Source organism: Rhinopithecus bieti, unplaced genomic scaffold (genome assembly GCF_001698545.2).
Source record: "Rhinopithecus bieti isolate Rb0 unplaced genomic scaffold, ASM169854v2 scaffold_12928, whole genome shotgun sequence".
Taxonomy (NCBI): Eukaryota; Metazoa; Chordata; class Mammalia; order Primates; family Cercopithecidae; genus Rhinopithecus; species Rhinopithecus bieti.
Window position 1 is genome coordinate 2,879,825 of NW_016807614.1, and position 17,404 is coordinate 2,897,228.

The 17,404-nt window shown below is 37.6% G+C and overlaps 1 protein-coding gene across 1 annotated transcript in view; it reads right to left on the reverse strand.

Annotated features, from left to right (window-relative positions):
• LOC108536244 (EF-hand calcium-binding domain-containing protein 13-like) overlaps positions 1 to 13,238 on the reverse strand; it is a 192,365-nt gene extending 179,127 nt beyond the window's left edge. Inside the window, exons 1-4 of the mRNA XM_017882831.1 lie at positions 13,232 to 13,238; positions 13,000 to 13,143; positions 10,164 to 10,307; positions 9,707 to 9,778 (exon numbers count right to left, since the gene is read on the reverse strand). Of these exons, the coding sequence (XP_017738320.1) occupies positions 9,707 to 9,778; positions 10,164 to 10,307; positions 13,000 to 13,143; positions 13,232 to 13,238 (367 nt within the window). The remainder of the gene's footprint in view (positions 1 to 9,706; positions 9,779 to 10,163; positions 10,308 to 12,999; positions 13,144 to 13,231) is intronic.
• Between the last annotated feature and the right edge of the window lie 4,166 nt (positions 13,239 to 17,404).

Genomic DNA, 17,404 nt, shown 5'->3' on the forward strand with positions numbered 1-17,404 from the left:
GGTATATACCCAAAGGATTATAAATCATGCTGCTATAAAGACACATGCACATGTATGTTTATTGCGGCACTATTCACAATAGCAAAGACTTGGAATCAACCCAAATGTCCATCAGTGACAGACTGGATTAAGAAAATGTGGCACATACACACCATGGAATACTATGCAGCCATAAAAAAGGATGAGTTCGTGTCCTTTGTAGGGACATGGATGCAGCTGGAAACCATCATTCTCAGCAAACTATTGCAAGAACAGAAGACCAAACACCGCATGTTCTCACTCATAGGTGGGAATTGAACAATGAGATCACTTGGACACAGGAAGGGGAACCTCACACACCGGGTCCTATTGTGGGGAGGGGGTAGAGGGGAGGGATAGCATTAGGAGATAAACCTAATGTAAATGACGAGTTAATGGGTGCAGCACACCAACATGGCACATGTATACATATGTAACAAACCCGCACATTGTGCACATGTACCCTAGAACTTAAAGTATAATAATAAATTAAAAGTGGGCAAAAGGATATACAAGGTATAGCAAAATGATGTACTAGAAGGCTCCACCAATCACCCCCCTGTAAGGACACCAATTTAACTGTCTACACAGGAATAAAACACCTTCATAAGAACTGAAAATCAGGTGAGTCCTCACAGTACCTAATTTTAACTCTGCATTGCTGAAAGAGGCACTGAAGAGAGTAAAAGCAGTCTTGAATCCCCGATGCCACCCCTACTCAACCCCCGGCAACAGTGAAAGGGATAGAACATAGCAATTGTGAATCACTAAACTCAGCACTGTTCTGTTACAGCAGAAAGGAAAACCAGACCAAACTCAGCTGATGCCCACCCAAGGAGCGAGCATTTAAAGTAGTCCTGGCCAGAAGGGAATCGCTGATCTCAGTGGTCAAAATGAGTTCTTGCATGCCTTGTCACTGCGGGCTAAAGTGTTCAGTGCCAAGTAACACTTACTCTAAGTAAGCTTGAAAGGCAGTCTAGGCCATAAGGACTGCAACTCATAGGTGAGTCCCAGTGCTGTACTGGGCCCAGAGACAGTGGACTGGTGGGGGGTGGCGTGGGGCACATGACCTACTGAGACACCAGCTGGAGTAGCTAAGAGAGTGCTTGCATCACCTCTCCTCTAACCCCAGGCCGCACAGCTTGTGGCTCCAAAAGAGGCTCCGTCCTTCCACTTGAAGACAGGATAGGGAAGAGAAGCAGGACTTTGTTTTGCATCTTTGATAGGAGGTGAGCCACAGTGGGATAGGGCACCAGTCAGAATTTTAAGTCCTCTGTTACAGGCTCTAGCTCTCACACAACTTTTCTAGACACACCATCAATGAGAAGGGAAGCCGCAGCCTTGAAGGGAAAGACCAGTGCTGGCAGCATTCATCACCTTCTAAGTGAAAAGCCCTTGGACCCCAAATAACCAGGAGCAAAACCCAGGTACTACATCAAGAGACTTGGATGAGCCTCTGAGAATTGCTGGATTCAGGTGAGACTCAGCACATTACCAGTTGTGGTGGCTATCAGGTGAAACTCCTTCTGCTTGAGAAAAGCAGAAGGAAAAGTAAAGGAAATTTTGTCTTGCACCTTAGGTACCAGGATGGCCACAGAGGAACAGAGCACCAAGCAGGCTCTTGGGGTCCCAATTCCAGGATTTGACTCTTAGATGGCATCTCTAGACCTGCCCTGGGCCAGAAGAAAACCCACTGCTCTGAAGAATGAGTCCCAGGCCAGGCAGCATTCAACACAAAGTGACTGAAGAGCCCTTGGCAGTAGTCTGACAGTACTTCTCATAGCCTGTGGTGGCAGTGGCTATAGGGTGAGGCTCTTCAGCTTTTGAAAAGGCAAAGGAAGAGGCAGAAGGACTTCTTTTGGTTTGAGTGCCAACTCAGCCACAGTACAAAAGAACACCACATAGTCCCTGACTTGCAGATGGCACCTCTGGACCTACCTGGGGCCTGGGGAAACTCATCACCCTGAAGGAAAAGATACAGGCCTTTGCCACCTGCTGATTGCAAAGCCCCACATCCTTCAGAGAACATATGCAATAGCCAGGAAGTAGGCTACAGAAGGCCTTGGGTGAGACTCAGTGCTACACTGGCTTTAGGTCTGACACAGCACAGTCATATGCTAGCGGCCACAGGGGTGCTTGTATCACTCCACCCCCAGCTTTAGGTGGCTTAGAACAAAGGTAGAGACTCTGTTTGTTTGGAAGAAAGTAAGAGAACAGAATAAGAGTTTACCTGGTAAACCAAAGAATTGTCCTGAATCTTATCTAAGACCATCAGGGCTCTACAAGTCTGCAAGAATCACACCATTACTGGGCTTGCAATGCTCCCTAAAGCAGATACAGCTTAGATCACAACAATCAAGTCCTTTTAAATAGCTGGAAGACCTTCCCAAGAAGGACAGGTACAAACAAGCCCAGACAGTGAAGACTACAGTAAATACCTAATTCTTCAATGCCCAGACACTAAACAACATCTACTAGCATTAACAACATTCAAAATAACATGACCTTGCCAAATGAATAAGCTATCAAGGACCAATCCTGGAGAAACAGAGATATGTGACCTTTCAGACACAGAATTCAAAATAGCTGTGTTGAGGAAACTAAAAGAAATTTAATATAATGCAGAGAAGGAATTCAGAATTCTACTAGATAAATTTAACCAAGACACTGAAATCATTAAAACAATTGGGCAGAAATTCTGGAGCTGAAAATGCAATTGGCATACAGAAGAATACATCAGAGTCTTTTTAATAGCTGAATTGATCAAACAGAATAAAGAATTAGTGAGCTTAAAGATGGTCTATTTGAAAGCATACAGTCAGAGGAGACAAAAGAAAAAAGAATAAAAAACAATGAAACGTGCCTACAAGATCTAGACAATAGCTTCAAAATGACAAATCTACAAGTAATTGGCCTTAAAGAGGCAATAGAGAAAAAGATAGTGATAGAAAGTTTATTCAAAGGGATAATAACAGAGAACTTTCTAAACATAAAGAAAGATATCAATATCCAAGTACCAGAATGTTCTAGAACACCAAGCAGATTTAACCCTTGTGGCTATTACTTCACTACTTCAAGTCACTTAATCAAACTTCCAAAGGTCAAGGATAAAGAAAGAATCCTTAAAGCCACAAGAAAGAAAGAAACAAATAACATACAATGGAGCTCCAATATGTTTGGCAGTAGACTTTTCAGTGAAACCTTACAGGCCAGGAGAGAGTGGCATGACATATTTACAGTGCTGAAGGAAAAAAAGTTTTACCCTAGAATAGAATATCCAGTGAAAATATTCTTCAAACACAAATTAAAAATAAAGACTTTCCTAGACAAACAAAGCTGAGAGATTTTGTCAATACCAGACCTATCCTACATGAAATGCTAAAGGGAGTGCTTCAATCAGAAAGAAAAGGACATTAATGAGCAATAAGTAATCACATGAAGGTACAAATTTCACTGGTAATAGTAAATACACAGAAAAACACAAAATATTATAACACTGCAACTGTGGTGTGTAAACTACTCTTATCCTAAGGAGAAAGACAAAACAATGATTCAATCAAAAATAAGAACAGCAGTAACTTTTCAAGACATAAACAGTACAATAAGATATAAATAGAAAAAAGCAACACATTAAAAAGGGGGATGAAGTGAAGGAATACTTTTAAAATTAGTTTTCTTTTCCCTTATTTGTTTGTGTAGGCAAACAGTGTTGTTATCAGTTTAAAATACTGTGCTATAAGATAGTATTTGCAAGCCTCATGGTAACCTCAAACCAAAAAATATACAATGCATACACAAAAAATTAAAAGCAAGAAACTAAATCATATCACCAGAGAAAATCACCTTCACTAAAAGAAGACAGGAAGAAAAGAAAGAAGATAAAAAACACAAAACAACCAGAAAATAAGTAACAAAATGGCAGGAGTAAGTCCTTACTTATCAATAATAACACTGAATGTAAATAGACTAAACTCTTCAATCAAGACACAGAGTGGCTGAATTGATGAAGAAACAAGACCTACTGATCTGCTGCCTACAAGAAATACATTTCACCAATAAAGACACACATAGACTAAAAATAAAGCAGTGGAAAAAAGATATTCCATGTCAATGGAAACCCAAAAAGAGCAGGACTTGCCAGACTTACATCCGAATAAGTAGATATCAAGACAAAAGCTATAAGAACAGGCAAAGTAGGTCATTTTATAATTATAAATGGGTCAAGTCAGTAAGAAGATATAACAATCTTAAATGCATATGCACCTAGTACTGGAGCACCCAGATGTATAAAGCACACAGATGTATAAACAGAGAAATGGACTCCAATACAATAGTAGTTGCAGACTTCAACACTTTCAGCACTGGAGAAGTCTTTCAGACAGAAAATTAACAAAGAAACATCAGCCTTAATCTGCACTATAGACCAAAAGAATCTAATAGATATTTACAGAACATTTCACCCAATGGCTGCAGAATACACATTCTTTTCCTCAGCATATGTATCATTCTCAAGGTTAGACCACATGTTAGGTCACAAAACAAATCTTAAAACATTAAAAAAAAAAATTGAAGGCTGGGTACAGTGGCTCACATCTGTAATCCCAGCACTTTGGGAGGCCAAGGCAGGTGGATCACTTGAGGTCAGGAGCTCAAGACCAGCCTGACCAACATGGCAAAACCCCATCTCTACTAAAAATACAAAAGATTAGCTGGGCATAGTGGCAGGTGCCTGTAATCCCAGCTACTTGGGAGGCTGAGGCAGGAGAATCACTTGAACCCGGGAGGTGGAGGTTGCAATGAGCTGAGATCACACCATTGCACTCCAGCCTGGGAAACAGAGTGAAACTCCAGGTCAAAAAAAAAGAAAAAAATTGAAATAATATCCAACAGCTTCTCTGATAGCAATGGAATAAAACTAGAAATTAATAACAAGAGAAATTCTGGAAGCAACACAAATACATGGAAATTAAACAGTATGCTCCTACATGACTAGTGGGTCAATGAAGGCATTAAGAAGAAAATTTAAAAATTTCTTGAAACAAATGATAAAGGAAACACAACATACCACAACCCATGGGATACAGCAAAAGCAGCCCTAAGATGCAAGTTAATAGCCACAAGTACCTACATGAGAATTTGTCAGTACAAAAAAACTTCAAATAAACAATCTAACAAAGCATCTTAAAGGACTGGAGAAGCCAGAGAAAAACCCAAAAAAATAGTAGAAAAGAAATAATAAAGATCAGAACAGAAACAAATGAAATTAAAATAAAGAAAAAATACAAAAGATCAATGAAACAAAAAGCTGGTATTTTGAAAAGTTAAAACAAAACTGACAACCTTTATCCAGACTAACTAAGAAAAAAATGGAAGATACAAACAAAATCAGAAAAGAAAGAGGAGACATTACAATTTATGCTGCAGAAATTCAAAGAATCATTAGAGGCTACTATGACCAACTATATGTCAATAAATTGGAAAGCCTAGAAGAAATGAACAATTTCTAAGCACATAATATCTACTAAAATTGAACCAGGAAGAACTCCAAAATCTGAAGAGATCATTAACAGGTAACAAGACTGAAGACCTAACAAAAAGTCTCCCAGCAAAGAAAAGCCCAGAATCTGATGACTTCACTGCTTAATTCTACCAAACATTTACGGAAGAAATAATGCCAATCCTACTGAAACTATTCTGAAAAATAAGGATGAGGGAATACTTCCAAACTCATTCTACAAGGCCAGAATTACCCTGATACCAAAACCAGACAAAACCACACACACAAAAAAAAAAAAAGAAAGAAAGAAAACTACAAGCCAGTATCTCTGATGATTGTTGATGCAAAAATCCTCAACAAAATACTAGCAAACCAAATTCAACAATACATTAGAAAGCTCATTCATCATGACCAAGTGGGATTGATTCCTGGCATGCAAGAATGGTCCAACATATGCAACTCAATTAATGTGATTCATCATATCAACAGAATGAAGGATAAAAACCATCTGATAATTTCAACTGATGCTGAAAAAGCATTTGATAAAATTCAACATTCCTTCATGATAAAAACCCTAAAAAAGCTTGGTATAAAAGGAACATATTTCAACATAATACAAGCCATATACAAGAGACCCATAGTTAGTATCATACTGAATGGAGAAAAACTGAAAGCTTTTCCTTTAAGATCTAGTACATGACAAAGATGCCTATTGTCATCACTATATTCAGCATAGTACCAGAAGTCTTAGCTTCAGCAATCAGATGAGAGAAAGAAATAAATGACATCCAAACTGGGAAGAAGTCAAATTATCCTTGTTTGCAGATATGATCTTATATTTGGAAAAACCTAAAGACTCCACCAAAATACTATTAGAATTGATAAATTCTGTAAAGTCACAAGATACAAAACTAACATATAAAATTCAGCAGCATTTCTATATATCAACAGCGAACAATGTGAAAAAGAAATAAAACATGTAATTCCACTTACAATAGCCATACATAAAAGTTAATACTTAGGAACTAACCAAAGATGTGATACACCTCTATAATAAAAACTCTAAAACATTGATGAAAAAAATTAAGGAGGACACCAAAGACTGGAAAGATATTTCATGTTCATGAATTAGAAGAATCAATATTGTTAAAATGTCTATACTACCCAAAGGAATCTACAGATTCAATGCAATCCCTATCAAAATGCCAACGACATTCATCACAGAAATAGAAAAAAAAGAATCTAAAATGTATATGGAACCACAAATACCCAGAATAGCCAAAGAGCTAATCCAAGCAAAAAGAACAAACCTGGAAGAAACACATTACCTGATTTCAAATTATACTACAGAGCTATAGTAACCAAAATAGAATGGTATTGGCACATGAAAATGAACACATAGACCAATGGAGCAGAACACAGAACCCAGAAACAAATCTTCACAGCTACAGTGAACTCATTTTTGACAAAGGTGCCAAGAACATACACTGAGGTAAAGACAGTCTCCTCAATAAATGGTGCTGGGAAAATTGGGTATCTACACACAGAAGAATAAAACTAGGATCCTATCTCTTGCCATATACAAAAATCAAATCAAAATGGATTAAAGACTTAATTCTAAGACTTCAAACCATCAAGCTACTACAAGAAAACAGTAGGAAAAATCTCCAGAACACTCATCTGGGCAAAATGTTCTTGAGCAAATCCCACAAGCACAGGAAATCAAAGTAAAAATGGACAAATGGGATCACATCAAGTTTAAAAGCTTCTGCATAGAAATGAAACAACAAAGTGAAAAGACAATCCACAGAACAGGAGAAAATATTTGCAAACTATCCCTCTGACAAGAGATTAATAACCAGAATATATAAGGAGTTTCCTAACAACTCTATAGGAAAAAAAAAAAACCTAAATAATCCAATCAAAAAAATGGACAAAAGATTTGAATAGACATTTCTCAAGAGAAGACATACAAATGCAAACAGGCATATGAAAAAGTGCTCTACATCATTGATCATCACAGAAATGCAAATCAAAACTACAATGAGTTATCATCTTACCCCAGCTAAAATGGCTTATATCTAAAAGACAAGAAATAACAAAGGCTGGCAAAAAGAGAACACTTGTACACTGTTGGTGGGAATGTAAATTAGTACAACCACTATGGAGAACAGTTGGGAGATTCCTTAAAAAACTAAAAATTGAGCTACCATACGATCTAGCAATCCCACTAATGGGTATATATCCAAAAGAAAGGAAATCAGTATATTGAAGAGATATCTGCATTCCCATGTTTGTGGCAGCACTGCTCACAATATCTGACATTTGGAAGTAACCTAAGTGTCCACCAACAGATGAATAGATAAAGAAAATGTAGTACTTATACACATGGAGTATTATTCAGCTGTTAAAAAGAATGAGATCCTGTCATTTGCAATAACATGGATGAAGTCGGAGGTCATTATGTTAAGTGAAATAAGCCAGGCACATAAAGACAAACATCACATATTCTTGCTTATTTGTGGGATCTAAAATTATAACAATTGAACTCATGGGCACAGAAAGTAGAAAGATGGTTACCAGAGGTTGGGTAGGGTAGTGGCAGGGTTGGGAGTAGGGATGGCTAATGGCTACCAAAAAATTGAATGAATAAGACCTACTACTTGATAGCAAAACAGGGTGACTAAAGTCAATAATAACTTAATTGTATACATTTTTAAATAACTAAAAGAGTGGAATTAGATTGTTTGTAACACAAAGATAAATGTTTGAGGATACCCCATTTTCCATGATGTGATTACTTCACACTGCCTGCCTGTATCAAAACATCTCATATACCCCATAAATATATACACCTACTATGTATTCACAAAAAAATATTAAAAAATTAAAAATAAATAAAAAGTGGGAAAATGACATGAACAGATATTTTTCAAAACAAGATATTTATGCAGCCAACAAGCATATGAAAAAATGCTCAATATCACTAATCATTAGAGAAATGCAAATCAAAGCCACAGTGAGATACTATCTCATACCAATCAGAATGACTATTATTAAGAAGTCAAAAATAGCAGATGCTGGCAAGGTTGTGTAGAAAAGGGAACACTTATACACTGCCAATGAGAATGTAAACTAGCTTAACCACTGTGGGAAGCAGTTTGGGGATTTCTCAAAGAACCTAAAACAGAATTACCATTTGACCCAGCAATCTCATTATTGGGTAGATACCCAAAGAAATATAATTGTTCTACCATAAAAACAGATGCATGTGTGTGTTCATCACAGTGCTATTCACAATAGCAAAGGCATGGAATCAACCTAAATGCCCCTCAGTGGTAGACTGGGAACATATATTCTAACTTAAAAGTGGAAGCTAAACATTGAGTACATATGGATGCAAAGAAAGAAATGACAGTTACCAGGGCCTACTTGAGGGTGGAGGATTGGAGGAGGTTGAGGATTGAAAACTATCTATCAGGTACTATGCTTATTACATGGGAGATGAAATAATTTGTACACCAAACCCCAACCCCTATGACACGTAATTTACCTACATAGCAAAACTGCATACGTACCCCTGAACCTAAAATAAAAGTTAAAAAAAAAAGATGGTGAATACCAAAATAAATAAATAAATAAAATTTTAAAAAAGACTAAAAACTCCTTGGTAGCTTACATTAGGCAGAAGATAAAACATTTTCCTAAAGATTATAGTCTTTTCTTTTCCTTGTCTTTTCTTTTTTTTTTTTTTTTTTTTTTTTGGAGCAGGGTCCTGTCACCCAGGTGAGAGTGCAGTGGCATGAGTTCAGCTCACTGCAACCTCCACCTCCCAGTTTCAAGTGATTCTCGTGCCTCAGCCTCCAGAGTAACTGGGACTACACGCACACACCGCCATGCCTGGCTAATTTTTGTACTTTTTTTTTAGTACAGACAAGTTTCCACCATGTTGGCCAGGCTAGTCTCAAATGCCTCAGCCTCCCAAAGTGCTGGGATTACAGGCGTGAGCCACCACGCCCAGCCTAGATTATAGTCTTTTCCAGTTGTGCTACCCATTAGACATGTAAAGGCATTAGAAAATGATACTAGTGTTAAATAAGTTTAAAACCATCTCAAAAGCCTATCTGGGGTTTTTCCAAGAGATCTATAGCACATGTCATTATATATCTCCATTCAACTGAAAATTCTTACTTTCAGGAAGAGATGAAAATCCTGAATTGACCAAATTGCTCATAAACTCTTGTAAATTCACTGTCCCATCCTCTGAAAGAAAAATGCAAGCCAAAGGACATGGAAAAAGTAAATAATCACATATAAGAAACAGACAACTATAATATAATTGCTATATTGAGAAATAATGTATAGATATGGCTTTGAAACTGAGATATATATTCAGTCAAAAAGACAGGTGCATACATATCATTCAGACACGCACACATATACTCATCCTCTATAGATTTCCCACTTTATGCTGTTACTGAAGATTACTAGAACACAGACGACAATAACTAGAACCCAGATGAACAGTAGGTATTTTAAGCCTTGGATAATCTATGAAGCAGAAAAGTCTCTTAAGAATTCTTGAAACATTCAAACTGATTCATGTTAACTAAGATAAAGGATACCTAGAAATACATTAAATACTGACCCCTGGGAGCCACATTCTTCAGTGCTCTTTGAATCACATCTTGGGGTAATGGAACTCCTACATTTTTCAACATGAAGTCTAGGTCATCAGGGTTTGCCACATTTTTCTTAATGGAGGCCAGCACTTTCAAGGAGCCTTCTGTTTCTATTTGGAAAAAAAACACAATACAAAAATTTTTTTAAACACTCAAATATTATTAGTAGATCCTGAATGATAGTAATAACTACTGCTACTACTGCCCATCGAGTACTGTCTGAGCTTGCTAGACACAAGCAAGCTCATCTCAGAGATTACATGTATTTCATCTCATTTAATCCCACAAAAGCTCTGTGGAGTCAGTACCAATATTTTCCTTATTTAAGAGATAAGAAAACCTAGCCTTAGAGAGGCTCTTCTGTCCAAGAACCCAGAGATACTAGATGTGAAATCAAGTCTGAAATCCAGGGTATCTGATGTTATAGGCAGAATGTTTAACCATGATGTTAACCAAGTCATTGCAGATATTTAAATCTGAGATTTAAAAATGATTACATAAAAAGAAAACTCAGAACATCTGCTTAGTCTCTTCTCTATCATATTTGAGGCTGAGAATTCGATTAAAGATATGACAACTAACCATAAATTAATTTTTTTGCCTAAAATTGGATAAATGGTCATCATTTAATATTACTGTCATCAATGAATTTTTTTCATTTAGCAATCACTTGCATGCATCAACACATATACACAAAAATGTCTCCCCATAATGGAAAGCTTGGCACTAATATATAACTAACAAAAAACGGTAATATTTAATTTGGAAAGTACCATGGATAAATTATTCTTCCAAGCAAAAAAAAAATGTTAAGCATTGTATTATGATGAACATCATTATATCAAAAACATTTACCCTGTATGAGTTTAAACTTATGAATGGCCTATCTAGGAGAGTCTTACAGGTGTCAATTACAAAACCAAGGATTAAAGAAAAACTATTTCATCTATTGAAATACTTACCACTTTGCCATCCTAAATAATTTCATTTTGTAGCTCCCTAAATTGGGTCTTTTGAATTCAGTTTGGTTTCAATTTAGAAAACATTTAGAAAAAGTTTAGAAAACATTAAGCATTTAAACTCTTCTCAAAAATACTGGCTGCTCCAAGGAGACTCAGGAAATCCAAAATAGTTGTGAATTTACTAATTAAATTAGCCTAAACTTTGAGGAGACCCAGAAGTTCCACAGACTTTTTTTACGTTGAGGATGCTGGTTAATTAAATATATTAAAAACAGATTACACACAATCCCTTATGGACTGGTAGTGGAGTAGTGGAAGAATACCATAAAGGAAGTGTATATGTTTCAAAATGTTCCTATATGTTTCTAAAGGTTTCAACAGTGAATTGTCTCATGACAAAATCTCATTTTAATAAAGAGATAATAGGATAGAGAAAAAGAAGGAACACTGATCTTATTCCCACAGAATTTTGGTAAAATAGTAGATATTTCCAACTGACAGTAGTCATCTTGGATCACAAACTTGGACACTAGGATGAATCATCTAGATAAATTTTGTCTATTTACTCTTTTTGAGTGACGAACAAATATACTACAATTCTAGAAAATATCAGTTGGAAAACATCAGGACTAGAATCCCCTATTGATTCTTGATCCGATGTACATTTATTTATGTGTGTGTGCATATTTACATATTTAGGCATACACACACACACATATGTCTTTCTTTACAGCATTAGAAAACTGCATAAATGAATATAATTAACACCAAACAATTCCATTCAAACTTTTTATCGTTAAAAATTCTCACTCACTTGAACCTTTAGTAAAATACGGCGTTTGCATCAACTGACTCAGGCAATCTTTTAAGTTCACTTTCCCCTCTTCTGAAAATGGAACATAAAGGGATGAATAACATTTGGTCAAAAGATACCAAGCAATGGTGTTAGAAGATATCCATGCCTACTTAATCTTTAAGACTAAAATGTTTTCTAACTCTGATTCTGCTATACATACCTCAGAATAACTATGAAAAGGAATATGATTATGACTCTTGTGGTCATTTTTGTTGTAGTGTCAATGAGCATTTTGTGGATTTTACACACACCTTAACCAATTGGGACAACTGTTTTGGTATGTTTCCTCTCCCATTTTATATTATCTTAATTTTTCAGTATCGCAAGTCCTATAAGTGCCTATATTTTCATGGAAGACAATTTATCCGCCAGAAAATAAGTCTTATAAATCAAACTCAACCATAATATCTAAAGAAGACTATGCTTATGAGCAAAGATATATTAGTAAAGGAAGTGTGCAATCTTTGGCTTTCTATCAGGCATATGCTTGGGACTTAAGAAGAAAAAGAGCATCCCAAGACTCTGCATGTAAACTAAACATTCCATTGGCAGGATTCTAAAAACTCCAGCACAGCCCATTGAGAATTCTAGGGAAACCCAACTGGTTGTGTGCATCAGCACACTAAGGATTAGGTCTTTGTTTCATGGGCTTGAGACAGCTTCACAGCTTCTGACAAACAAATAGGATAGAGAGAGGAAGATTATATTTTCCTAGGATACTCAATATTAAGATAATCCAGAACAAATTCTCATTCAGCCCTAAAAGGGAAAATCTAGTGTTGACGAACTCATTGCATTTGATTCCTAATCCCTTAAGCTCTTTGGATTCTGAGTCAAAGTAAACACAAGCTTTTTGTGTTTAATAAATGACTCAGAAGTGTTACAGCTCTTTTAGAATTCGTCCAGCAGGCTTTCTGGTTTTGCCAGAAAACCCTTCAAAATTTTCTTTAAATAAAGAAATGACTCAGAAAAGAAAATACATACTATCAACACAAATGGATCCAAGCACTTCCTGTAATTCTTCCTCTGGAAAATAAATCCCCAGGCCTTTCAGTACAGAATTTACATCATCAGCATCAAGTTTTTCATTGGTAACTTTGTCTAAGGCCTTTGCAAGTTTGTTAACCTCTATCGAGATAAAATAGAAAATATTTTCAGTTTAGCTACAGTCATGTTGTAAATAATAAACTACAGTTCAAAACATTAGTATAGATACCTGACATTGTTAATTTAAAGATGATACAGCACAGTGCAATTCACCTTAAATACTCAGGGGAGGAATCATTCCAAACTTCATCATCCAAAAAAATCCTTGATAACATTCTTGGTATGTGTCCTTACAGCATTTTTATATTTTAGTGGTATTTAACTAAAACTCTTTAATGGCAAACTTTGTTTCACTTAGCAAGGTATCCTGACCATTTTCCCTTTCAACACACTATTCTACCAGCACCATTTTAAATGACTGCATAGTATTCCACTGCATTAAAAAATCCTATCTTTCTAAATCAAAGTTTGTTATCATAAGTAGAATCCTGATGATAAATTTTCTTAAACATGTATCTGTTCACTAATGGTTTTTTCTTAACATAAATTTCCAAAGTTAAATGGGGTGCACGGTTTCAAGGCCTTTGAGATACATTGCCAAATAAGGAAAGAAAATAGTCATTTTACCACATCCTTTCTAACTTCAACTTATTCTTTCTTCCTTATTTTTCTGAAAGAGCTTCTAAATGATAATGCCAATCCTCCCCTCCAAAACCTCCCCCTCAAAAAACACACTCCTTTAGGAATTGAATTACATATATAAATTAATTTTGAGAAGTGACTTTAGTAAAATATGTGAAATCCATCAATAAAATATTTCTCCATTTATTCAAATCATCTTTTTCAGCTATCAGTTCTATGACAATGACTTTCAAATGTTTCTATCACTGAACTCATCCAAATTTTAGTTCACATGTCTAACTGTTCCCTCTACCTACCTAAATGTTAACTCTTCCTTCAAAGCCTTCCTCCATTTTTCCCTAAAACTCTCACCTTTACCTGAACTCCTAAAATAATAAACGTGTAAGCACTCATTTGATCTTTTGGTATATTAGTTACATTTTTATGTAAATGGCTTATTTTTCCAGCTAGACTTTAATATCCTTGTGGTCTACTTCTATACCATGCATATTTGTATTAAATATATGTATACTAATTATATTAACTTGTGATTATGGTATAAGATCAATTTTTCAACTACACTAATAAGCTATAACATAGTTAAAAAAATAATAATAATCCCTGAACTTGGAGTCTGACTTTTTTTTTTTTTTAGACAGAGTCTCGCTCTGTTGCCCAGTTTGGAGTACAGTGGCACGATCTCTGCTCACTGCAATCTCTGCCTCCCAGATTCAAACGATTCTTCTGCCTCAGCCTCCCAAGTAGCTGGGACTACAGGCGCATGCCACCACACCTGGATAGTATTTTGTATCTTTAGTAGAGATGGGGTTTCACTGTGTTAGCCAGGGTGGTCTCAATCTCCTGACCTCGTGATCCACCCGCCTCAGCCTCCCTAAGCTTCACTTTTCTCATTCTTGATTATAAGAAACCTACTTAACACAGTAGTCAAAAGAATAAACTGTGTGAAACAAATTATATGAAAGTGTTTGGTAAAATGTCAAACACTATACAAATGTATTATTATTTGCCAACAAAATAATATATTATTTGAAACCAAACAAAATATAATGTAATACTATAGACATTTTTGCCCTGAAATGCTTCTTAGACTAAAATAAGAGTTGGAGAAGAGTTTTGGTAACTTTATAAATCATTAGGCTATTAACTTATGGTTAAGTGAATTAGAGATTTTCAAAAGTATACTCAAAAGTTAGGGAGATAGTTCACAGAGGGCAGCCATCACATGATGCCATGAAATGTCAAGAAGACAACACCAAGTTGGATGAATCACTGATTTCAGTAAGTTAACGTACATATCTCTATATGAAAAATCCATGGGGCAGCTGTCAAAATGGCTGAATAGAAACAGCTCTGCTCTGTCGCTCCCACTAAGAAGAAGAAAATGGAGAGTGAATTCTGCATCTTCAATTGAGGTACCAAAGTTCTGTCATTGGTACCGACTAGGTGGTCAGCGCAATCCATGGGGAGTGAGGAAAAGTAGGTGGAGGGAGGGCCCACCTGGGAGCTTCACAGGGTAAAAGGAGTTCCCTCCCCTAGCCAAGGAAGTGAGGGATTGTGCTATCCCTCCCTGAAAACCATGCTTTTCCCACAGATCCTTGCAACTGCAAATCAGGAGGTCCCCTCGTGAGCCCACGCCACAAGAGACTTCAGTCCCAAGCACAGAGCTGTGCAGACTCACAGTGGCTGCTCAGGCAGCAGGCACTGAGACACAAGCGTTTTTGCATACTCCAGCTCTGGGAACTCTGGTGAGGCAGATCTGTCCACTCTCATGGGAAGGGGGCTGAAGCTGGAGAGTCAAATGGCCTCACTTAGTGGGCTCCACTCCCATGGAACCCCACAAGCTAAACCTCACTGGCTTGGAATCCCCGCCAGCCAGTACAGCAGGCTGGAGACCACCTAAGAACATCAAGTTCTGGGGTTGGGAAGGAGAGGCCACCATCACTGCAGCACCAGTTGGCCATTTTTCCCCGCTACTGGTGCCAGGGAAACTGGGCAGTTTGGATGGGAGCAATTCCCCACCGTGCAGCATAGTGGCTGGATCAATTCGTGGTCAGACTGCTTCTTTATGTGGGACCCCAATCCACTCCTCCTCACCAGGTGGGGCCTCCCTGTAGGAATTTCAGCATCCCCAGCCAGGGGATGAGAAGAGCCCCTAGGAGGAGGGGAAGTTGCAGTATTATGCATCAATGGTCGTAGTCTTTTCTGCCTACTGGCTCTAGAGAGTCAGGGCAGCCTGAACAAGGGAGATTCCCCCCAGTACAGCACACATACTCCACCAAGGGGTAGCCAGACTGCTTATTTAAGCAGGTGCCTGACCCTGCTCCTCCTGGCTGGGTGAGACCTCCCAACAGGGGTCTCCAGACACCTCATACAGGAGAGTTCCAGCTGGAATTGGTGTGGTGCCCCTCTGGGACAGAGCTCCCAGAGGAAGAAGCAGGCTGCCATCATTGCTGTTCTGCAGCCTCCACTGGTGATACCTCCAGGGCAGGAGGGGCCCGGGCAAATAGGGTCTGAAGTGGACTCCCAGCAAACCACAACAGCCCTATGGAAGAGGGACCTGACTGCTAAAAGAAAAACAAACAGAAAGTAACAACAACAACAACGAAAAGACCCCACAAAACCCCATCAAAAGGTCAGCAACCTCAAAGATCAAAGGTAGATAAATCCATGAAGATGAGAAAGAATCAATTCAAAAAGGCTGAAAACTCAAAAAGTCAGAGTGCTTCTTCTCGAAATGACCACAACACATCTAAAACAAGGGCACAGAACTCGGCTGAGGCTGAGATGGATGAATTGACAGAAGTGGGCTTCAGAAGATGGGTAATAACAAATTTTGCTGAGATAAAGGAGTATGTTCTAACTCATTGCAAAGAAGCTAAGAACCATGATAAAACACTATAGGAGCTGTTAACCAGAATAACCAGTTGAGAGAGAAACATAAACGACCTGATCAAGCTGAAAAACATAACACAAGAACTTCAAAATGCAAACACAAATATTAATAGCCAAATAGACCAAGTGGAAGAAAGATAGCAGAGCTTGAAAACTATCTTGCTGAAATAGGGTGGGCAGACAAGATTAGAGAAAAAAGAAAGGAGTGAACAAAACCTCAAAGAACTATGGGATTATGTTAAAAGACTGAAGCTATGACTGATTGAAGTACCTGAAAGAGATGAGGAGAACAGAACCAACTTGGAAAACACACTTCAGGATATTATCCAGGCGAATATCCCCAACTTAGCAAGACAGGCCAATATTCAAATTTATGAAATCCAGAGAAACCCAGTAAGATACTCCATGAGAAGATCAACCCCAACACACATAATCATCAGATTCTCCAAGGTCGAAATGAAGGAAAAAATGTTAAGGGCCGTCAGAGGGAAAGGCCAGGTCACCTATAAAGGGAAGCCCATCAAACTAACAGAAGACCTTTCACTGGAAACCCTACAAGCCAGAAGAGATTGGGGGACAATATTCAACATTCTTTTTTTTTAATTATTATTATACTTTAAGTTCTAGGGTACATGTGCATAACGTGCAGGTTTGTTACATATGTATACTTGTGCCATGTTGGTGTGCTGCACCCATCAACTCATCAGCACCCATCAACTCATCATTTACATCAGGTAAAACTCAGAATGCAATCCCTCTCCCCTTCCCCCTCCCCATAATAGGCTCCGGTGTGTGATGTTCCCCTTCC